General features: G+C 40.5%; 1 protein-coding gene across 1 annotated transcript in view; it reads left to right on the plus strand.

The window, feature by feature from the left end:
• Positions 1 to 24,711, plus strand: part of CACNA2D4 (calcium voltage-gated channel auxiliary subunit alpha2delta 4) — a 270,960-nt gene that overhangs the window by 189,273 nt on the left and 56,976 nt on the right. Inside the window, 2 exon segments of the mRNA XM_061582150.1 lie at positions 16,644 to 16,688; positions 18,283 to 18,345. Of these exon segments, the coding sequence (XP_061438134.1) occupies positions 16,644 to 16,688; positions 18,283 to 18,345 (108 nt within the window).

Here is a 24,711-nt window from a genome sequence, read left to right on the forward strand (position 1 = left end):
GGAATTCACGAGCAAAGCATTGAGTGACTTCCTTGAGAGTAAGGGAATAAACCAGAATTTCACAGCTCCGTTTAGCCCGTTTTCCAACGGGACTGCTGAGAGAAAAAACAGGGTGCTTCAGGAAGCAATGAGAGCCATGTTAATGGATTCCAGTTTAGGGAATTCTTTCTGGGGAGAGGCAATCATGTATGCGAATTACATTCACAACAGGGTGTTACACAGTGCACTTGGAATGTCACCTTATGAGAAACTCACTGAGAGAAAGCCGAAAGTGCAACACATTCAGAAATTTGGAGCTAGATGCTGGGTCCACATTCCACAGGGGAAAAGAAGGGGCAAACTTGCACCCAGAGCACAACAGGGATTTGTTCTGGGGTTTCAGAATGCATATTTCAGAGTGTGGATACCAGAAACACAGCAATTAGTTCTGAGCAGAAGCATTAAAGTCTCAGAAAAGCCTTGGGATCAAAGGCAAACAGTCATTCTTACAGGATCAGTTGACACACAAGCACACACAAGCACAAACATTTAAACCAAACCTTGACATAAAAGTGGAAGGCACAAATTCCACTTAGGGATGCATTAAATGAACTCATTTGTGGGAAAGGAAATCAAAGAAACGCAAGGCTGAGGAAATGGAATATCCTGCGCAGGCTGTACCAAGCACCAGCTCAAATGGGGGGGCTGGGAGAGCAGAAGCTCTAGTGCCTTTGAGACGTTCTGAGAGATCTAACATTGGAAAACCGCCAGAAAGATTTACGGTGGGATTAATAACCAGTCCAGGGATGCACAAAGAGGTTGAGATGGATCCTGAGACACTGTATCTGACTTGTGTGCAACCGAAATTTGATTGATAAAGTTTTAAAAATGTCCTGAAATGTACTGAACTGGAAATGTATGATGCAATGTATTGAAATGCATTACTTTGTATTGTAGAAATGTATTATTGTTATTGTTGTAATGAATTACAGACATGATGGGGAAAAAGGGGGATTGTTGACCATTGTACTGTACTGTCACTGAGTGTTTTTCCATCAAGTCTGAAAGTCTGGAAAGTTACAAGAAGTGTCTGGAGAAGCAGCCTTATCTGCTGTGCCTGGCCTGAGAGAGCAGACATCCAAGGCCAGTAGTTGTCATGGTAACGGTAGATAACAGCTTGGGAAAAGGTCTAACTGTTGATGTTAGAGTGCTGTCTGTGTCTTTCTTACTTTTGCTTTTGAAGAGGGAAGAAGGGGGAAGAAGGGGGGGAACTATGCCTTTGGCCGTAATGTCTTAGTAAGGACTCTTAAAACTTTCTCAAGCCTCTGTGAAGTTTCTTGCTCAACTTAACTCCAAAGTAACGTGCGCTGTCACGCAACAATGCTCACACATCAACAGTGTAACCCCATCAAGAACAGGATGAACATCCTCCATCTGGGCAGTGAAGGCACTCACCAACAGCGTCTCGGTCTTGTCTGGATTGAGCTTCAATTTGTTAGCCCCCATCCAGTCCATTATCGCGGTCAGGCAACGGTTTAGCACGTTAACAGCCTCTCCTGAAGAGGATGAAAAGGAGAAATAGAGTTGCGTGTCATCAACATACTGATGACAACGCACCCCAAAACTCCTGATGACTGCACCCAGCGGCTTCATGTAGATGTTGAAAAGCATGGGGGACAGTACCGATCCCTGCGGGACTCCACAATGGAGAGTCCAGGGTGTCGAGCAGTGTTCCTCAAGCACTACCTTCTGGTGACGACCCACCAAGTAGGAGCGGAGCCACTGCCAAGCAGTACCCCCGACTCCCAACTCCGTGAGTCTCCCCAGAAGGATACCATGGTCGATGGTATGAAAAGCAGCTGAGAGATCAAGGAGAATCAACAGAGTCACACTCCCCCTGTCCCTCTCCCGACAAAGGTCATCATACAGGGTGACCAAGGCTGTTTCGGTGCCAAAACCGGGCCTAAAACCGGATTGAAATGGATCAAGATAATCAGTGTCATCCATCCATCCATCAATCAATCAATCTTTATTGATACGGTCATAGACCAAAAGACATTTATAAATAAAACTACATACATTTATAATAAAAGGTTACAAAGTTGCAGTCATGTTAAAACAGTAAAACAATAAAACAACAAAGAAAACAGTTACAGTTGGGTGGCGGAAGCTTCTGAAAGGATAGATGCCTTCCGAATTGATTGAGCCGCAAAAATAAATTTAGCAACTGACAAGATAGTATCCTTATTAGCTGCTGACAAAAGATGTAAAAGTAAACAGTTAAGCGGTTTGTAGGGGTATTTATTTATGATGGAGGTTATGAATTTGGAGCGAATATCGTCATATAGGGCGCACTCAAAGATGACATGAGAGAGAGTTTCTATGGCGCTGACACCACAAAGGCATAATCGGTTTGCATACGGGATACGTTTAAATCTCCCTTCAAGTAAGGCAGAGATAAGACAGTTAAATCTAGCCTTTGTAAAGGCTAGACGATATTTGGGGATCGTAAGAGTTTCCAGATAAGGGGCACTGAGCATAGGCACAAAGCTCAGACCAAAGTGAATAGGAGAGCAGGTCGAGGTGGCTGCAGTTATGGAGCGTTGGAAGTCCATATCGTTGATACGAGTCCGGATAGAATGTTTAACTGTCTCTGGAGCGAGGGACATCAGATGTTCAATTGAGAGGCCAATACTTGCAAGGTAATTTGTAAACGTACGGGCCCATTTCGAGGTAAAAGAGTCTTCCCAGAGTAAAGGGAGATAGCCAGTAGATTTTTCATAAGACATTTTAAACCAGAAATTTAGGGCGGCCAACCACGCTTGAAACTCAAGTGAGACTAGGCCAGATTCTAACCTAAGGACCGCCGCAGGAACGCACCTGGGAACGCCAAAAATTTGTCTGAGAAACAAGGAGAGAACTGCCTCCGCAGAAGAGTTGAAGGCGCCAATCCATAAAGGTACCCCGTAGAGAAGTTGAGAAATAGTTTTGGATCTAAAAACCTTTAGGGCTGCCGGAATGTATTGTCCTCCTTTAGTGAAGAAGAACCTTCGAATACCACTGGCTGAGTTGCGAGCAGTAGAAATAGCCCCTCGGATATGGGGATTCCAGGACAGAGAGGAATGAAAAAGTATACCAAGGTATTTGAAATGAGAAACCTGATCTATTTTATGGGTATTAATTGTCCATGCGTGAGCAGGAGAGTGCTTGGCAAAAGCTAAGATCTTAGTTTTGGAAAAGTTTATAGATAGTTTGTTATCATGACAGAAACTCATAAAAGCTTTAGTTAGGCGTTTGAGTCCTACTTTAGAAACAGAAAGGAGAACAGCGTCATCTGCATACAATAACAAGGGACAATGCAGGTTTGCTAACTTAGGGGGGTGGAAGTCCGGGGATTGACAATAAAGGGACAGATCATTCATGAAAAAATTAAATAAAAGTGGGGCTAGTATGCAGCCTTGTCTAACTCCTTTTGTTGTAGTAATGGGGTTTGTGAGATGACCTTCACGACTACATCTAACACGAAAGGATGTGTGGTGGTGCAGATGGCTAATTAAGAAGAGGAGTCTCTTGTCGATCGTAGATTTTGCGAGTTTCGCCCATAGTATCTCCCTAGGGGTGGAATCAAAAGCCGATTTCAAGTCGACAAAGGCAACAAACAGGCCGTTACCCCAGCGGTTCTTGTATTTTTCAGCTAAGTGATTTAAAATCACACAGTGTTCTATCCCAGACCTACCTTTCCGGAAAGCTGCCTGCTCCCTCCCAAGGATATTATCCTCCTCCAACCAAGATGAGAGTCTCTCTTTTAAGTAGCAGGCATATAGTTTGCCAATAATGGAAAGGAGGCTTGGGCGGTAATTTGCTGGGTCCTCTTTGTTCCCTTTTTTAAATATAGGGATAACTATGGATTCAAGCCAAGACTCAGGGAAGCATCCGGAATTATTGATCAGAGTAAAGAAATTTGCTAGAAGAGGGGCCCACCAAGCTTGGTGCGCCTTCAACATTTCAGAAAGTATGTTATCAGGTCCAGGAGCTTTGCCGGATTTCAAGCTAGCAATCAAATCAATAATTTCTTTTTGGGTTACAGGTGGCCAAGTGGGAAGATTTGTTAAATTATCAATAAAGGAAACAGCATTTACAGTCTCGTTGTTTGCAGAAAAATATTTCTCCCAGAGGTATGGGGAAATGTGGCAAGGGGCCGGATTTAGTGGGCTCATAGAACCAGAAATCAGCTCCCAAAAACACTTCGAATTATTTGATCTGGAGGCTTGAATTAAGGCTTCCCAATCTTCATGCATCACCTGCCTTTTTTTGATGACTATCATATGCTTGTAGTATTTTTTGATAATAAAATACTCAGGGGGGAGGGTGGTTAAATTTTGGTGTCGATATTGAAGGTATAGCCGTCTCAGCTGTTTCTTAGCATCAAGACAGTCCTTATCAAACCATCTGGGAAAACCAGTGGTAGGAGGAGCCCTGAAGGAAGAAGATGGTGGGATAATAGAGGCTTTAAGTTTGGTAATTAAGGAGTTATACGCTATTGACGCTAAATATGAATCAGAAGCATGCATGATCTCCCTCTGTAAGGACAGGGCAGAGGGGGAAGTGAGAAATAAGGCCACATTAGAGGCTACTGTGGAAGTCCAAAATGTCCTTTTATGGGTAGGGTGGATTAGATTTGCCATTGGTTTATGGGTAAGGAGCAAGTGACCGCGTTCTGGTAGATAAAAGGAAAAGGTAAGGGGAAGGTGATCACTATCCTGTCTGGAGCCGACAGAAAAGTCCAAAATAAACCTGAACAGGGAATGCGAGATCAAGGCGTAATCGATGACACTGCACGTGAGGCCAGAGATGTAGGTAAATTCCGCACATGAATCTATCTGCTTATGACCGTTCAACATTATTAGGCTGTGTCTAGCAAGGAATTGGTATAAACATATTCCACCATAATTTATCTTGGGGTCCTTGGAAGTCCTAGCATAGCCTGGGAGGTATGGGGCGGTGTCCTCGCCCCCCCAGAGGTTTGAAGCAAATAGCGCATCATTGTGGGGGCCAGACCTGGCGTTGAAATCACCCATAACAATGAGAGGCGCTTTGGGGAATTTAGCCTCGAGTGATGTTAGATAATTGGTAAGAACGTCCCAGTCACAGTCAATTTGTGCCCGAGAGGCATGAGGGGGAATATAAACATTTACTAACAGAAGAGAAAATGTGCTGAAAGATAATAAAACAGCCTGTGCAATGTTTTTACAAGGGGTTAAACTTATAGAGCGAGCTGTTACAGAAGTAGAAATGAGTATGGCTAGGCCTCCTTTGGGTCTGCCTTTGGAACTGGGTTGGGAATAGGTCGCTGGTAAACATGAACAAGAGAAACCATCCACTATTAATTTAAGGGTACACCACGTCTCCTGTAAGAAAATTAAGTCAAATTTGTTCAGAAAAGTAATAAAGTCAGGAATTTTTTGTTTGGCATTCCACCCTGCAATGTTCCAGGAGAGAAGGTGGAATGTAAAATTAGGTGAGAGAACAGAAACCTGGCATGCATTAATAATTGGATTCGTAGGATGAGAAATTTCCTTTGCTGTATAAGATTTGCAGAGTGAGTGCTGTGATGTCCTGAAATGAGGGTTTACCATTTTTTCAGGAGATTCACAGGATAGAATCGGGTTTTTAGAATTTAATAAGGGTTGTCAAGTCAGTTCAGGAACCTCATGTACTATCACATCACATATTGTGCTAGGTCTACAGACATTTGAGTAACAATGTGGCAGTACCTTTAAGGGAACTTTCAGAGGAGAAACTTGAATGCTGGATGGTGAGTTCAGTTCATAGTCCTCCAAGTATCTGGAACATGTCCTTTTTGCCCTTAGATTGTTTAACAGATTCTGCATTTTGTTTATGACCTCACTTTGTTCATTCTCAGTGAATGTATGGAAAATATTTAATAGTTCCTCCTCTCCCTCACAAGCAAAGTCAAATGCAAGATCTTGATTTTCCTTACTGTTTACCAGAGAAGGAGGTGACTGTAACGGAACGAAAATGGGAGCTGGTGGTGGGGAGGAGCTTACTTCATCCAAAATAATAAGATCAGAGTTTATGGAGTTAAGTGTTTCAAAGTTTAATGTTTCTTGTGCTGGGGGAGTCAAAGGGGATAAATTCTTTTCCAGCATAGTTGGTCCTAATGATAGAGAAGAGCAGTTCATGTTTAATGTGCTTTTAAGAGGAAGCTGTTCCAGGAATGGATCCAAGTTTCCAGAGTTTGATATATTTTTGCTGCTGTTCGAGGAAAACTTCCTCCTCTCATGTGAAGAGATAAGGTTTGTTGTTGGAGTTCTCTTTGTGAACAAGGAAATTGGACTGGCCAGGTTTGTGAAATGTCTCTGAACGGATATTCCATGGTAGCTGAGAAGGGATTTATTTGCAATTATCCGTGCTGTTGTCTCAGCCGATTTAAAGGTAAGTAAAGCAGACGTTTTTGTTGAGGGGTTGTAAAGGAATTCCACATACGAGATATCGTCAGGCCGTAAATCCATTACACCTAACGACTGGAGGGCGTAACACACTCTTTGCTTCCTGATGTTTACTTTTTCTTTGATGTTAAGAAGAGGAAGATTCAGCAGTGCAAGTTTGTTTGAATTATATTTGAGAAGCCAATTCCCATTTGTATTCTCTCGTCGTGAAATCTTGTTATTGGTAGAGCATATTCCGCTATAGGACCTCGGGTTGGGGTGAGTAAGTAGCTCTGGGAGATTTGGACTTTTTTTGCTTTCTGGTAAGGCTTTGCAATAAGATCTAGGGGGTGTTCTCGCTGTAGATGAAGCAGATAAATTCTTTGTTTGCGAAGCTGTTTGCTGTTGAGCTTTAAGTACTTTAAAAAGTTTCTGAAAGTTCATCTTCTTACTCCTTGGCGGTTTGTAATTTTTTATGTTTTTGGATTTTTTTCTCCTTAGGTGCAATACGAGGTTTCTTTATGTTTGCACACTTCAGTGTTGTTGTTGTTTTGTGGGGGGGAAGAGTGTAGTTTAGGCTCAAATATAGTTTGGATAGTTCTTCCATAAATGATTTTAGAAGGTTGTTTGTTTCTTCCAAAAAAGCTTTGATGTTTTCAGTCTCTTTTGCCACAATGGCTAATTGTAACTGCAGACATTTTTGGCCAGTTAGAAGTAGTTTTTGGCCAATTTGTGCCAGTTCCGTGGTTTCAGTAACTTCTGTAGAGCAGGCAGAAGATGGCTGTGATTGAGTAAAAATGGGAGTCTGGCTGTCGATGTCTGTAGCATGCACAGTAGACAGAATGTCTAAGGGGGAATGTAAGTCAGTGTCCTTGTACAGAGAGGAAGATGGCGTCTCCTTGCTTTCAGGTACCTGCAGCAGAGAGTTGATCAGACTAGGTGTATGCGTCTGCCCAAAAAGGGGATCTGTGGATGTTCCATACACCAGGCTTTGTATAATTTCTGGGTCATCCCTTGCCTGGAATTCCTCACTCAAGCAGGAACAGAATTGTTCTGTTTTGATTTGGGAAGGGGTTTTCTCAATAGATCGTGATGCATTTCTCTTTGTCTTATCCGCTTTGGTTGGTAAAAAGAAGTTTGTAATTTTAAGCTTTTGATCCCCATTCCCAGATTCTTCCAAAACCTGGTCTGATTTATGGTCATGTTCATAACATCTTTTCCTTGTTTGAACCATTTTAAAAACTATAAGGTTTGCCTTTTAAACTCTAAGATGAACGGAGGTATAATTATAAATTGTCGACTCCAAGGCTAAGTAGTTTTATCTTAGGAATCCTTAGATTTTGTTATGGTAAATTATATTCCTTGAGTTAGTAATGCGAAGCAGAGTTGTGACTCACCGGCTGATAAAGAGTCTGTTTTCTTGCTGATAAAATGGTTCCATAGCCTTCAAAAAATAGGTGTTGTTGATGCTGTTAGGTTCCAGAATAAAAATTTCCAAAGAATATCTCTAAAGATAGCAAAAAAAGAGGCGAGGTGGGTATGAGCTCCAGAGCTCGCTAGTGGACCTGCCTGCCAGCAGCCATCTTCCGTCGCATCAGTTTATCAATCTGGTCTTAAATGCCCAATCAGTGTCATCCAAGAGCCCCTGGAGCTGGCCGGTAACCACCCGTTCCAGAACCTTGCCCAGGAACGGAACATTTGCCACAGGTCTATAGTTGTTCAAGTTATCTGGGTCCAAGGAGGGTTTCTTCAGGAGCGGTCTCACCACCGCCTCTTTTAGGCAGTCAGGGACCACTCCCTCTCTTAAAGAGACATTTATTACCTCCTTGGCCCAGCCGGCGGTTCCGGTCCTGCCAGCTTTCACCAGCCAAGAGGGGCAAGGATCTAGAACAGACGTGGTCGCCCGCACCAGTCCAAGGATCTTGTCAACATCCTCAAGCTGCACCGACTGAAACTCATCCAATAAATGAGGACAAGACCGTGTTCTGGATGCTTCATTAGGACCAACTGCTATAATATTGGAGTCTAAGTCCCGACGAATGCATGCGATCTTATCTTGGAAGTGCCTGGCGAACTCTTCACAGCGGGCTACAGATGAGTCTATAATATCCCGAGGGCCAGAATGTAAAAGCCCTCGTGCAATTTTAAAGAGCTCCGCTGGGCGGGAAAGAGATGTCTTAATTGTGGCAGCAAAATATCTCTTTTTTGCTGCCCTCACCGCTACTATATACCGCTTAGAACAGGTACTTACCAAGGCAAAATTGCATTCGTCGGGAGTTCGCCTCCATCTGCACTCAAGCCTCCTCCTCTCTTGCTTCATCACTCTCAACTCCGAGGTATACCATGGAGCTGTATGAGCTCTACATAGGAGGGGGCGCATGGGAGCGATCGTGTCAACCGCCCGGGTCATCTCCGTATTCCACAATTCGACCAGGACTTCGACAGGAGCGCCAGTCTTCTCAGTCGGAAAATCCCCCAGAGCCCTTTGGAAACCCTCAGGATCCATTAGTCTCCGGGGGCGGACCAATTTAATAGGTCCCCCACCCTTGCAGAGGGAAAGGGTCGCTGTGAGCCTAAACTTCAGCAAGCGGTGATCTGTCCATGACAATGGGGTAGATGAAAAACCTCCAACCACCAGATCACCATCTCCATGCCCAGTGGTGAAGATCAAATCAAGAGTATGTCCCGACACATGTGTTGGGCCAGTAACAACCTGAGACAGCCCCATGGTTGTCATGGAGGCCATGAAGTCCTGAGCCGCCCCAGATAAAGCAGTCTCGGCATGGACATTGAAGTCCCCCAGTACCAATAGTCTAGGGGACCGCAACAATACCTCCGAGACTACCTCTGTCAGCTCAGTTAGGGAATTCGTTGGGCAGCAGGGCGGGCGGTACACCAACAAAATTCCCAGTCTGTCTCTCTGGCCCAGCACAAGGTGAAGACACTCCAAACCAGTCGTCACCTGGACAGGGTGCTTGGTGAGTGAGAAAGAACTCCTATAGACCACAGCAACCCCACCTCCCCGTCCTTCGGTTCTACCATGATGCTGAACCGTATAGCCAGGTGGGCAGAGCTGGGAAAGAGCAACTCCTCCCTGATCGCCCACCCAGGTCTCAGTTATACACGCCAGGTCGGCAGCCTCCTCCACAATTAAATTATGAATAAGGGAGATCTTATGATGAACCGACCTGGCGTTTAACAACAGCACATGGAGATCCAAAGGCTGACTGATGGAACAACCAGCAGTCCTGGGGATGTGAGGAGAACCGGAACAAGTCACAGACACTACTTGTCTGGGACGAGTTCCCCTTACCTGGCACGTTCTCCTCACAACACCGTACCTCCCATTACCCGTCACTACGCTAATTGGGCCCCCCGAAAGTCTCCCCGGTCGATGTATAATACTCTGTCCCAGGCACATATTAAAACAAATAAAACTCACATATACACACACACCCAATCACATTCATCCACACAATACACATTCACACCAATACACACAAAAATTCACACACAGACACACATGCACTTAATCAATCACACACTACAATAAACATAGATATAATACAACCAAACAATATTAAAATAACTACAAAACTTCCAAATAAGAACTCACATACACCACCAACTCAATCATTCACACATAATACACATTCAACCATATTAGTTGCATCCAGGTGGTAACAATGAGACAAGATGTTGCAATCTCAAAGGACGCAACTATATTGGCAACAAGGTCGCACTTAAAGAGGCGGAGGTCTCCCCTTTTGATCAAAAGACCTCTTCCCCAAGCAAATTATAAAAACTATACATACAAAAAACTCATATAAATAAAAACTCATATAAATAAAACACACTCACTCATAGCATACACTCATACAGACACCCACACATCCAATTTAAACTCTCACAACAAACATAGTCCCGCGCTCTATGCGCACAAACGCCAACTCTGAGCCTCTCTTCTTTCCACGAGGAGCGTCACCAGATGTTAACAATGGCGAAGAAGCGAGGACTGCCAGGCAGGACACAGACCGCAGCGGCAAGGATGGAGCGCCAGCACAACAGAAGGGAGTGCAGCAACAGCAGCAGCAGGGCACAGCCACGCCCACAATGGAGGACACACCAGCCGCAGCAGCGACAGCGGGAAAGAACCCGCCACCCAGCAACGACCGGCCACAGCCCCAGCGAGCGACAAGGCGGTCCAAGCCACGGAGCCGGAAGCGAAACCCAGCGACAGAGACAGCGCCGACAGGAGAGCGACAGGAACACAGTGCCGACAACAGCACAACAACAACGAAAAACGCCGCAGCAACAGCGACAAAGGCCACAGGAAGAAAACACAGCGCTGGAAGCAGCGGGAGCCGCCCCCCAGTAATGCCCAAAAGTAATGCTGGAAATACTATAATTATTCCACAAAAGTAATAAAATTACTCCTAGTTCTACTACAATCAAAATGTAAAGAAATTACCCACTTGTTCCTCAAAAAAGTAATGAATTACAAGTAATTCATTACTTGTAACTAATTACTTCCAAGCTGTGCTCACAACATACCAGATAACAATTCAGAAAACAAATTCAGAACCAAAAATAATCATAATGTCAATAAATTTAGAAAATAAATCCATAGAAGAGTGTATATAACATTATATAAAACAATACAAATAAAGTATCTTAATTTAACAGTTTACATTAAACAGGAGAGAGAATAATGTTCCACACAGAAATAAAATACTATACAAAATGGGGGGGGCGTTATTCCCAAATGTCATCCACAGATACTCACCACATATTACACACCACATATCACCACAATTAACTTGCATACATTGGATGGTGACCACTTCTCTCACTTGTGGCAACCTTCCCTCTTACCCAGGTCTCTTCTCTCAATCACTTCCCTGAGCATTACAAATGGAGCACATAAAAACTGATTTCAGAGTGGTTGAAACACATTCAGCAAGAACAAATAAGGAATACTAAGAACATAAGAGCATGCTGGATCAGTCCAATGGCACGTCTAGTACAACATCCTGTTCTCACTGTGGCCGAAAGGTGCCTATGGGAAGCCCATAAGCAGGACTTGTGCACAAGAGCATGCTCCCCGCCAGCAGTTCCCAGCAACTGGTATTCAGAAGCATGTTCTGTCTGACTGTGGAGGGAGAGCATACCCATCATGGCTAGTATCTATTGATAGCCTTATCCTCCATGAATTTGTATTGTTGTTATGTGCCTTCAAGTTGACTACGACTTATGGCGACCCTATGAATCAGTGATCTCCAACAGCATCTGTCGTGAACCACCCTGTTCAGATCTTGTAAGTTCAGGTCTGTGGCTTCCTTTATGGAATCAATCCATCTCTTGTTTGGCCTTCCTCTTTTTCTACTCCCTTCTGTTTTTCCCAGCATTGTTGTCTTTTCTAGTGAATCAGGTCTTCTCATTATGTGTCTAAAGTATGATAACCTCAGTTTCATCATTTTAGCTTCAAGTGATAGTTCTGGTTTAATTTGTTCTAACGCCCAATTATTTATCCTTTTCGCAGTCCATGGTATGTGCAAAGCTCTCCTCCAACACCACATTTCAAATGAGCTGATTTTTCTCTTATCCGCCTTTTTCACTGTCCAACTTTCACATCCATACATAAAGATCGGGAATACCATGGTCTGCATGATCCTGACTTTAGTGTTCAGTGATACATCTTTGCATTTGAGGATCTTTTCTAGTTCTCTCATAGCTGCCCTCCCCAGTCCTATCCTAGTCTTCTGATTTCTTGACTATTGTCCCCATTTTGGTTAATGACTGCTGAGGTATTGATAATCCTTGACAAGTTCAATGTCCTCATTGTCAATTTTAAAGTTACATAAATCTTCTGTTGTCATTACTTTAGGCTTGCTGTAGTCCTGCTTTTGTGCTTTCCTCTTTAACTTTCATCAGCATTCATTTTAAATCATTACTGGTTTCTGTTAGTAGTATGGTATCTTCTGCATATATATTAAATTATTTATATTTCTCCCTCCAATATTCACACCTCCTTCATCTTGGTCCAATCCTGCTTTCCGTATGATATGTTCTGCGTATAGATTAATACAGACAGACTTGCAAAACCCAGATGGCACTCTTGTCCTTTCATTTTTATAGCATGTCACCTATGTGCTTTCTGTAACATTTTAGGGGGAAGACACATGTATGCAATCATGTGAGAAATAAGCAGCTGGGAGTGGTGTTTGTTTGCATATGTATGTTTCAGGTGGAAATATTTTGGGAAAGACATCGTCAACAAGCCATAGAAATGTGGTGAGACATCTCTTCTATAATGTCTGAAGTAGCTTAACCCAACTTAAGATGAAATACACTACAACTGCATTCATGTGAGCATTACTTCAGTGTAACAAACCTTTAATGATATTTAATTATTGCTCCTTTCTCAGAGAGAGAAAAGCAAGGAGAAGGGCATAAGAACATAAGAAGAGCCTGCTGGATCAGACCAATGGAACATTTAGTCCAGCTTCTTATTCTCACAGTGGCAAACCAGTTGCCTGTGGGAAACCCACAAGCAGAACCTGAGTGGAAAGACCACTCTCCTCTGCTGCAGTTTCCAGCAACTGGTATTTGGAATGATACTGTCTCTGCCTATGGAGACATAGCACAGCCATCATGGCTAGTAGCCATTGATAGCCTTTTCCTCCATCAATTTGTCTAATTCTCTTCTTCTTCTTTTTTTTAAATAATTTTTATTCAAAGTTTCAGAAAACAAAACAAAACAAAGTCAAAAACAAAAACATAATAGTACAATATAAATCTTGACTTCTGATTTGTCGCAGATCAGCTATAAGTATATAATATATATCAAACCTGTCCCTTAATACATACAAGATCACTTTTCTCCATAGGCTATCTTAATTAATCGTCAAATCCCATTATCATTTCATTTTGATCTTTCAGCAAAAAGTCTAAGAGAGGCTTCCATTCCTTAAGAAATGTATCTGTCGATTTTTCTCTAAGTAAGCATGTCAATTTATCCATCTCTACTAAGTCCATTAATTTCAATAACCATTCTTCCGTTGTTGGTGTTGATTCCATTTTCCACTTTTGTGCATATAATAATCTTGCTGCCGTAATCATATATAATATTATTCTTCCATATTTCTTTTCTATTTGTTTATCCATAAAACCCAATAAAAAAAAATCTGGCTTTAATTGAAAATTTATCTTTAGAATTTTTTGCATCATCCTACCTATCTGTGCCCAAAATGATTTCACCTGTTTACACAACCACCACATATGATAAAATGATCCTTCTTGGTGTTTACATTTCCAACAAACATTAGGAACATTGCTATACATTTTTGACAACTTTTCTGGAGTCATGTACCAACGATACATCATTTTATAAAAATTGTCTTTAAGATTGTAACATAGTGTAAATTTCAATCCTTTTTTCCACATATTTTCCCATTGATCCATTTGTATGTTATAACCAAATTTTTTTGCCCATTTTACCATACACTCTTTTACTTGTTCTTCTTCCATTTCCATTTTTAACAAAAGTTTATACATTTTCGCAATTATACATTCATCATTTGTACACAGACATATTTCAAAATCAGATTTACTTATTTCAAAACCATACATTTTCTTATCCATTTTATATCTTTCCAACAATTGTAAATAGGCAAACCATTGAGAACTATATCCTTCCTTTATTAGTTGTTCTCTCTGTTTCATTATATATTCTCCATGCACATTTTCTAATAGTTCTTGATAAGTTAACCATTTCTCTTTTCCGGCCATTTCTCTTCTATAGAACGCTTCTTGACTTGAGACACATAATGGTATTTTGGAACAAAACCTTGGTTTATATCTATTCCATATTTTCAACAAAGGAGGTCTTATAAAATGATTATTAAAGTCCACATTAACTTTTACTTTGTCATACCATAGATATCCATACCATCCCCACTTCAGGTTGTGGCCCTCCAAATCCAATAGTCTTTTATTCCTCAGTAAAATCCATTCTTTTATCCAGACCAAACAACAAGCAGCAAAATAAAGTCTCAGATTTGGTAGTCCCAATCCTCCTCTTTCTTTGGAATCTTGTAATAGTTTAAATTTAACTCTTGGTTTTTTTCCCTGCCATAGAAATTTAGAAATATATTTCTGCCATTGTTTAAAAGATAAATCAGAGGATATTACAGGTATTGTTTGAAACAAAAACATCATTCTCGGTAATACATTCATTTTTATCACAGATATTCTACCCATTAATGACAACTGTAGTTTATCCCATCTTGACATATCTTTCTTAATCTCTGTCCATAATTTTTCATAATTATTATGAAACAACTTTGAATTTTTATTTGTCATAATAATACCTAGATATTTCAACTTTTTCTCTATTGTGAAATCTGTCTTGTCCATTAACTCTTTTTGTTCCCTTAGAGATAAATTTTTCACCAACATCTTTGTTTTTTTATTATTAATCTTAAATCCTGCTAAAGGTCCAAATTCTTTTAATTTATCCATCAATACATTAATTCCTTCCAAAGGATTTTCTAATACAATCATCAAGTCATCAGCAAATGCTCTCAGTTTATATACTTCTTTTTTATCTTTAATCCCGAAATCCTTTTATCTTGCCTTATATCTCTAAGCAGCACTTCTAAGACCAAGATAAATAAAAGGGGAGATAACGGACATCCCTGTCTTGTACCCTTTTGTATTTCACATGAATCCGTTAAGCCCCCGTTGACAATTATCTGTGTCTTCTGAGATGTATAAATCGATCTAATCAATTTAATAAAATTATCTCCAAAATCCATTTGCTCCAGAACCTTAAACATAAATTTCCAATTCAAATTATCAAATGCTTTCTCAGCATCTAAAAAGATCAAAGCTGCTTGTTTATCATTTCGTTGTTCTAAATATTCCAACACATTCAAAACATTCCTGACGTTATCACGTAGTTGTCTTTTAGGTAAAAAACCCGATTGATCTTCCTGGATAAATTGTTGCAATATTATTTTCATTCTTTCTGCCAAAATCATTGTAAATATTTTATAATCATTATTCAATAAAGATATCGGCCGATAATTTTTTGTTTTAGTTAGGTCCTGCTCCTCTTTAGGTATTAATGTTATATTAGCATTTTTCCAACTATCAGGAATCTTCCCCTCTTGCAAAACAGAATTCATTGTATACTGTAAAGGTAACAAGAGTTCCTCCTCTAAACATTTGTAGTACACTGCTGATAACCCATCCGGTCCTGGCGCCTTTCCTAATTTAATTTTACTTATAGCTTCAGATATCTCTCTTGACGTGATAGGGCCATTAATAGCTTGTCTCTGAAAATCTGTAATTTTAGGCAAATTCTGTTTAGATAGCCAATGGAGACAGAGCACAGTCATCATGGCTAGTAGCAACTGATAGCCTAATTTGTCTAATTCTCTTCTAAATCCATCCAAGTTGGTGGCCATCACTGCCTCCTGTGGGAGCGAATTCCATAGTTTAACTATGCACTGTTTGAAGAAGTGCTTTTTTGTCTGTCCTGAACCTTCCAACATCCAGCTTCATTGGATGTCCACAAGTTCTAGTGTTGAGAGGGAGAAAAGCTTTTCTCTATCCACTGTCTCCGTGCCATGCATAATTTTATAAACTTCTATCATGTCACATCTAACCTGCCTTGTCGCTAAACTAAAAAGCCCCGAATGCTGCAACCTTTCCTCCATCCCCTTGATCCTTTTGGTTGCCCTTTTCTGAACCTTTTCCAACTGTACAATATCCTTTTTGAGGTGAGGTGACCAGAACTGTACACAGTGTTCCAAATGCGGATGCACCATAGATTTATATAACAGCAGGACCAGGAACACAGACTTATTTGTAAAGCTTGTGAGCCACTATTCCTGAACTGTTTGTCCATGTGAATGTTATCAAAGAAAAACCCATTCCACTCTTCCTGGATGGCCTCTGCCCACTATGGAAAGAGAAATGGCTTCAGCTCTAGGAAGCTAAGCTGAAAAGACCTCTGGGATACTCCTTACATTCAGTAGGTTTACTTAAAATGATCCTTCTGGGGAAAACAGAAGGAGATGTAACTCACCAGCCTATGATGTGCAAATATTGCCTGATTAATACAATGCTACTCCCTAATTCCTATAGAAGTACTATACTTAATGCTACCTAGGTAAATACAGTAGTATTTAACTCCTTCTATTCCAGTGCGGTGGTGTGGATGGCTTGTGTCCCTTGAACTGTCAGGATGATGTAAGTTTTTTAAAAATAAGTTTGGTCAGATCTGTAATTCAAGAAATGTAACATTTCCTTATTTATCCTCATGAGAGTCCTGGTACACAAGATCGTTATTCTCCTGTTGCTTTTCTGGGGGAGGACATGGACAATTCTTTATTACAAAGAATCTCCATTAAGAATATTTGAAACAACCAGCTATAAGATTTCAAAGTTACATCTTATCTCCGCCCCTGACGAAGGCCAAACCTGAAGTGGCCGAAACGCGTTGGGCTCATTTTCTTTTAAAAAACACTTTGGACTACTTTCACAAGCAATTTTTCTTGGCATCTTGGGGTCCCCCCATTTTTTTTTTCTTTTCTGACGAAGTAGATGCTATCCACCTTTACTGTGCATTTGCATTATATTGGTCAACATATGTCATTTGGTCTCTAGCCAGAATTGGAACCCAGGTGGCCCAACACTACTTATGTATATATGTACATTATTTATCCCAGGCTATGGTCTGAAGGCACATGAGGCCAACACTCCACTGAAGCTAAGTAGGATCAGGTCTGGTTGGTGCCTAGATGGGAGACTGTCTGGGAACCATATGTAAGCCGCCTTGGGTTTCTATCATGGAAAGAAAGGCAGGGTATAAATGAAATCAATTAATACTAAATTTATTAGCCACTCATCAGCCTAACCTGTCAGAGCTGATTACAATGTGAAAACAAGAAAATAAATTTATTTTTATTTTTAATACATTCTTATCCCATCCTTTCTCCAGGGAACTCCAAGGCACACAGGACCCCCTTTCTGTTATTCTCCCAACAAACCTGTGTGAGAGATGTTAGGATGAGAGAGAGAGTAACTGGCCCATGGCGCTAAGCATATCAGGGATCTGAACCGCTTTTTCCTCAGTTACAGCCCAACACTCAAGGCAAGAAGCCACAAAAATACACCTTTGAAGTCTCCAATAAGACAATGCAGCAATTGAAAATGGCATACAGCAAAAACCTCGAGGGGTTTTATGAGGACTGGATAATTCTAGAATTCACTTAGGAAGGTTGTGGAATTATAGTACCACATTTCCCCTAAATATTGAATGAGTTTCAAGAGTGTCATTAGGTTTAATTAATTCTCATGAAAACATTTTGAGAACCACAGCTTTGACCAATTATGAAGATGAGCATGTGAATATAGTCTTTATTTCTCTAGTCTGTATTTCCTTTTTTGAAGAGTTATGGGCCTTGTACCTTGCAGTATAACACCACTGTGTTTACTTTGCCCCAAAGATGCTACAGAACTACTTGATCTCTAGGAAGACAAACAGAGGAGGATTCTGGGATATCCTCACATGAGTTCACTTAAGATGCTTTGGAGGAAAACAGTACTATTTGCCCAATAGTAGTGTAAAAATGCCAGCAGTACTCGGATGTCAGTTTCAACCAACTTGTAAGCAAATACAAAAGTAACAAAGCAGCAGAGAGTCTTACCTAAGACCACCAGAATTAAGGAAGCAGAATTCAAGCATCTCACAGGGCAGGGCAGAGGCCTTCATAGTAGGCAATATTGCCTTATCTCTTAAAGCTGAAATTCCTTCCTAAATCTTGCATTCTTTTCTCTCCAGAATCTGAACTGCTTCCTCATTGATAATAATGGATTCATACTTGTTTCCAAAGCCTCCAAACAGGTACAAATGAATGTCTGAATGAAAGAGCACAGTTTTCTGTGTTTACTTATAAAGCAGAGGTTTACTTATAGAGCTGAGGGTGGAGGAAGAACTACATAAATGGGGAAAAAGCAAAGTGGAGAAGACTGCAGATTTCTTTTGTTAAGACTTAAGAAAGGGAACTTCAAGTTTTTCCCAAAGGAACAGTGGATACGTGTCCCAATCACTTCTTAGGCTTTGTCCAAATGTGCCAGTCCCCAAAGACAATATCATTTATTTGTTATAATTGCATCCTGCCCTTCCTGTGAGGAACTCAGGAATTAGTTTTATCTTCATTTAAACAAGGGTTGAGGAACCTTTTTCAGTGTAAGGGCCACATTACCTCTTGGTCAACCTTCTGGGGGCCACATGCCAGCAGTGGGCAGGGTCAGAGGCAAAAGTGGGTGGAGCAATGAGTGTGCCTCTTTCCTTTGTACAGCAGGCTACATTCCAGCCTCACAAAAGCCAGAGGTCCCTAGACATACACACACACCTCCATCCTTCATCTAGTCAAGCGAGGCATTATTGTTATTCAAGGACACATTCTACCAAGCACTTAAGTAGGATGTGGAGCACAGCCGGTGAGACGTGTGACCTGAAGAAGAAGAATCCTGAGAGCTGAATGGAGAGGGCCGGAGAGCCATATTTGGTGTCTGGGCTTGAGGTTCCCCATCCCTTATTTCAGGTGTAGGGAACCTTTGGCCTCCAGATGTTGGTGAACTACAATTCCCATCAGCCCCAGCAAGTATGGCCAATGGTCAGGGATGATGGGAGATGTAGTTCAGCAACGTTTACAGGGCCAAAGGTTCCCCACACCTGCCTTATTTAAGCCTGGTGGGCTTCACTGAAATTTGTGACTAAGAGACTGTGTCACCCAAGACCACACTGTAAGCTACATAGCTGAGCAGCGATTTGAACAGAGGATTGTCACAGTTAAGCCCGGTACCCTAGTCTAGCCAGTGCACCCACTGGCTCTCTGACAACACAGTATCCAGTCCACATGTAATGAGGGGGCGCTCTCATAACTACAGTAAGCCTCCACTTATACGGCGGGTTAAGGACCAGGCCCCCGCCGTAAAGCGGAAATCGCCGTAAAATGGAACCCATTGACTATAATGGGCTGCGTCGCGCGGAGATGTCGCAAAATGCCGTAAAATTGCAAAATCGGCTTTAAAACAGGGAATTTCCCCTAATTGAGAGCCGGCGCATCAGTGGAACGCCACAAAACGGAATGCCGGTAAGCGGGGCCCTACTGTATTTATGTCATAACCAACATTCTCTGGGTAGCCTGTTACATTCATGTCATCCCATTTCACAAGGCAGCTGCAGTAGCAATGAAAGCATTATCTGGAGGAGGAATTGCATTTCTCTATGTATGTAATATAATAAATATAGGGCATGATCCAGCTAAGTCTCATTCATGGGATAATTAAAAACATGCATTGTTGTTGTTGTTATGTGCCTCCAAGTCGACTACAACTTATGACAACCCTATGAATCAGTGACCTCCAAGAACATCTGTCATGAACCACCCTGTTCAGATCTTGTAAGTTCAGGTCTGTGGCTTCCTTTATGGAATCAATCCATCTCTTGTTTGGCCTTCCTCTTTTTCTACTCCCTTCTTTTTTCCCAGCATTATTGTCTTTTCTAGTGAATCAGGTCTTCTCATTATGTGTCTAAAGTATGATAACCTCAGTTTCATCATTTTGGCTTCTAGTGACAGTTCTGGTTTAATTTGTTCTAACACCCAATTATTTGTCTTTTTTGCAATCCATGGTATACGCAAAGCTCTTCTTTAACACCACATTTCAAACGAGTTGATTTTTCTCTTATCAGCTTTTTTCACTGTCCAACTTTCACATCCATACATAGAGATTGGGAATACCATGGTCTGAATGATCCTGATTTTAGTGTTCCGTGATACATCTTCACATTTGAGGACCTTTTCTAGTTCTCTCATAGCTGCCCTCCCCAGTCCTAGCCTTCTTCTGATTTCTTGACTATTGTCTCCATTTGGGTTAATGACTGCTGAGGTATTGATAATCCTTGACAAGTTCAATGTCCTCATCGTCAACTGTAAAGTTACATAAATCTTCTGTTGTCATTACTTTAGTCTTTTTTTTTTACAATAATTTTTATTCAAATTTTCATAAAACATACAAAACAAAATCATAAAACATTCAAAGACAAAAAACAAAACAAAACAAAAATGATTAAACAAAAAAATAAAATGTTGACTTCCCATTTGTCGCAGATCAAATCAGTTATAGGTCTACAATATATAACAATCCTGTCTCTTAAATTATATTATAAAATCACTTTCCTCCAGTAGTTATCTTAATTAATCATCAAATCTCATAAACATTACTTTATTCTTTCCACAAAAAGTCAAAGAGAGGTTTCAATTCTTTAAGAAATATATCTATCAATTTTTCTCCAAATAAACATGTTGATTAATCCATCTCGTTAATAATAATAATAATCTTATTGTCATAACCATAGTCCAAATAAACATATCGATTAATCCATCTCATCAAAATCTGTTAGGTCCAATAATTTCAATAGCCATTATTCCATTATCCATATTAATTCCATCTTCCATCTTCAATAGTCCTGTTAAGTCCAGTAATTTCAGTGTCCAATCTTCCATTATCAGTATTCCATAATAATCTTGCTGTCATAGCCATAGTCATATAATAAGAGTCTGATGGGAATTTCCTCTATCCCAAATATTTTCTTGCCATCAATTCTGAATAAGTTGCTGAAATATTGTTGTAAAGTCATATCTCTGTTCTTCTTTTTTACAAAATGCACTGGCTCATCTCTTGAGAGTTTTTCCATTGTCACATGGCTGCAGTTAATTCCATGGATTTTCTCTATATCAAGCTCCATCACGTCATTCCAGTCCAGAAGATTATCCAAGCCATTGATAACTTTATCTCTAATATCTTCATTAATTTCTTCAGAGATAACATTAAATTCCAAACAGTAGATTTTATTTCTAATATCCATAAACTCCAGATCTTTTTCCAATTCCACATTTGTTCCAATCTCCAGGGCTTGTATCTTCCCTTTATTTTTTCTTTTCTCATCTCTGATCTCATTCTCCTCTCTCACAGGATCCCCTATTTCTTTAAGCTCCTGCGTCATTTTGCTCAGTTCAATTTTCAGCTCCTTACTGCCCTGTCGCAGGGTTTGTTTCGTTATCTCAATCTCATCCATTATTTTCTGAAACATAATTACTTCCAGATTCTCAGCCACTTTCTTGATTGCCATTTTTAAAACCACAAAAACAAAACAAAACAAAAATAAAGAAGAACCACTTCTTATTTCAGCAACAATTGGGTTAATATTCCAGGCTTGATGACATCACAATATAAACAGAGCAGCCTGCCTTATCTCTCTATGTTCAAGAACACAAAACAAATTTAGTTCCCAGCATCAAAACAGTTAGCGGCGTCGTGAAAAAGCAGATTCGTCAAAATAAAATAGACCAAAAAGAGAATAGTCCCAGACAATATAATGTTTCTCGGAATAGAAATCCCTCTTCTGTTTATATCTTTAGAATGCACTTCCAGGACAGCTTTTTGCAATAGAAACAGAGATAAGCTGTTAATTTCGTGAATAACAGAGAAGAGTTATAGCTCACCCAGAAGTTCTTTAAAGCTGATTCATTTGACAAATCTCTTTTTGCTGCAACAATTTAAACCAAGTAAAAAAAATAATAGAAAGAAGGGTGCTTGCCTGTTAGTCCGTTTTCTCTTTGAAGAAAAGATAAACGTATCGCATTAATCAGATAGAGCTTGTTCGGAAGTCCGTCCGGCATTGCTGGCTGGACCTTTTCTCATAAATTAATGAAATCCAGTCCTCCCAACAAAAACAGGCTTTTGAGGTTGATCTCTACGTTTCTCCCTGCCCGGGAGAAATTTCATCAGTCAAAAAAAAATGTTCTGACTGATTTATATCTGAATAAGCTTCTTTTGAGGCGGGAGCCCGTCTCAAAAGCAGGCACAAGCGAAGTCACCCTTCCCGGAAGTCGTCATTACTTTAGTCTTTTTGACGTTCAGCTGTAGTCCTGCTTTTGTGCTTTCTTCTTTAACTTTCATCAGCATTCGTTTCAAATCATTACTGGTTTCTGCTAGTAGTATGGTATCATCTGCATATCTTAAATTATTGATATTTGTCCCTCCAATTTTCACACCCCCTTCATCTTGGTCCAATCCTGCTTTCCGTATGATATGTTCTGCGTAGAGATTAAATAAACAGGGTAATAAAATACACCCCTGTCTCACACCCTTTCCGATTGGGAACCAATCAGTTTCTCCATATTCTGTCCTTACAGTAGCCTCTTGTCCAGAGTATAGGTTGCGCATCAGGCCAATCAGATGCTGTGGCACCCCCATTTCTTTTAAAGCATTCCATAGTTTTTCATCATTTACACAGTCAAAGGCTTTGCTGTAATTTATAAAGCACAGGCTGATTTTCTTCTGAAATTCCTTGGTCCGTTCCATTATCCAACATATGCTTGCGATATGATCTCTGGTGCCTCTTCCCTTTCTAAATCCAGCTTGGACGTCTGGCATTTCTCGCTCCATATATGGCAAGAGCTTTTGTTGTAGAATCTTGAGCGTTACTTTACTTGCATGGGATATTAAGGCAATACTTCGATAATTACTGCATTCCCTGTGATCCCCTTTCTTTGGAATTGGGATGTATATAGAATGCTTCCAGTCTGTGGGCCATTGTTTAGTTTTCCATATTTCTTGACAGATTTTTGTCAAAATTTGGACTGATTCAGTCTCAGTAGCTTGTAGCAACTCCATTGGTATGCCATCTATTCCTGGTGATTTGTTTCTTCCAAGTATTTTAAGAGCAGCTTTCACCTCACATTCTAAAATTTCTGGTTCTTCATCATATGGTTCCCATGAATGAATCTGCCATCTTGGCATCTCTTTTATAGAGTTCTTCAGTGCATTGCTTCCATCTTCCTTTTATTTCATCTCGGTCAGTCAGTGTGTTCCCCTGTTGATTATTCAACATCCCTACTCTTGGTTTAAATTTCCCTTTCATTTCTCTAATCTTTTGGAACAGGGCTCTTGTTCTACCCTTTTTTGTTGTCCTCTTCTATTTCTATACAGTAACTATTGTAATAGTTCTCTTTGTCCCTACGTACTAGTCGGTGTATTGTTGCTTTTAGGGTTCTGACCATGTTTCTACATTTGCTTTTGCTTTCCTTCTCTCTAACCATTTTAAGAGTTTCTTCAGTCATCCATTGGGGTCTTTCTCTCTTTTTAACTAGAGGTCTTTTTGCATTATTCTCTGATAACGTCTCTGACTTCATTCCATAGTTCTTCTGGTTCTCTGTCAACTAAGTTTAAAGCCTCAAACTTGTTCCTTATTTGATCTTTATATGATATGTTCCATTTCTTGCTTGACAATTTCTAACTTTCCCTGGTTCATGCATCTCACATTCCATGTTCCTATTGTGTGCGTCGTACAACTCCGGATTCTCCTTTTGCATCTGTGTACATCAGCCTCTGGGCTTCCTTTCGGCTTTGACCCATCCGCGTCATTAATCACAGCGCTACTCGTACTTGTCCTTTGTTCTTCCCCAGTAGCTCGGTGAGTGCCTTCTCACCTGGAGGTCTCATCTTCCAGCACTATCTCATGTTGCATTTTGGATACTCTGTTCATAGGGTTTTCGTGGTAAGAGATATTCAGAGGTGGTTTACCATTGCCTTCCTCTGAGTTTGGATGCATCTTAGTCTGGTGTTTCAGCTTTGACCATTCTGCGTTGGGTGCCCCTGCTAGGAGTCTAGCCTCTTGGTCAAGACTCCTGACGGCTTTGCTCTCAGCTTCTTCCACACACTCATACCCCATCACCAAGGTGTGCATCTGAAGAGGAGGAAAAACATGCATAAACCCACTGAAATGAATGACTCAAAAAGACTTAACTTTGGCTAGGTCATAGCCCTAGCATATAGAGAATGTAATATAGATAGCACATTCTAATGCTGTTATCTAAGCAAAAGCTGACCTGGAAGAAATAATTCTGCTTCAGAAATTATGGATAGTATGTAGACATCGGCACTGTAAATTAGAGACAGTGGCAAGAGAGTGAACAGGGAGAATAAAATAGATGAGGAAAAAAGAGAGGAGTTATAAAATCCACCATAAAAGAATATATAATAAGTTCTAAAAACTGGAAAAGTAAAATTGGCTGCTTCCATTTCATATTCTCCCATAATGAATAGCAAGGGCATCCAATTGAACTGAAGCTACTTGGAAACTATATTTTTTTTCTTTTTCTTTTTCTTTTGTTAAAAAAGCAAGGCATGCAAACACGTT

The sequence above is a fragment of the Rhineura floridana genome, chromosome 8 (genome assembly GCF_030035675.1).
Source record: "Rhineura floridana isolate rRhiFlo1 chromosome 8, rRhiFlo1.hap2, whole genome shotgun sequence".
Taxonomy (NCBI): Eukaryota; Metazoa; Chordata; class Lepidosauria; order Squamata; family Rhineuridae; genus Rhineura; species Rhineura floridana.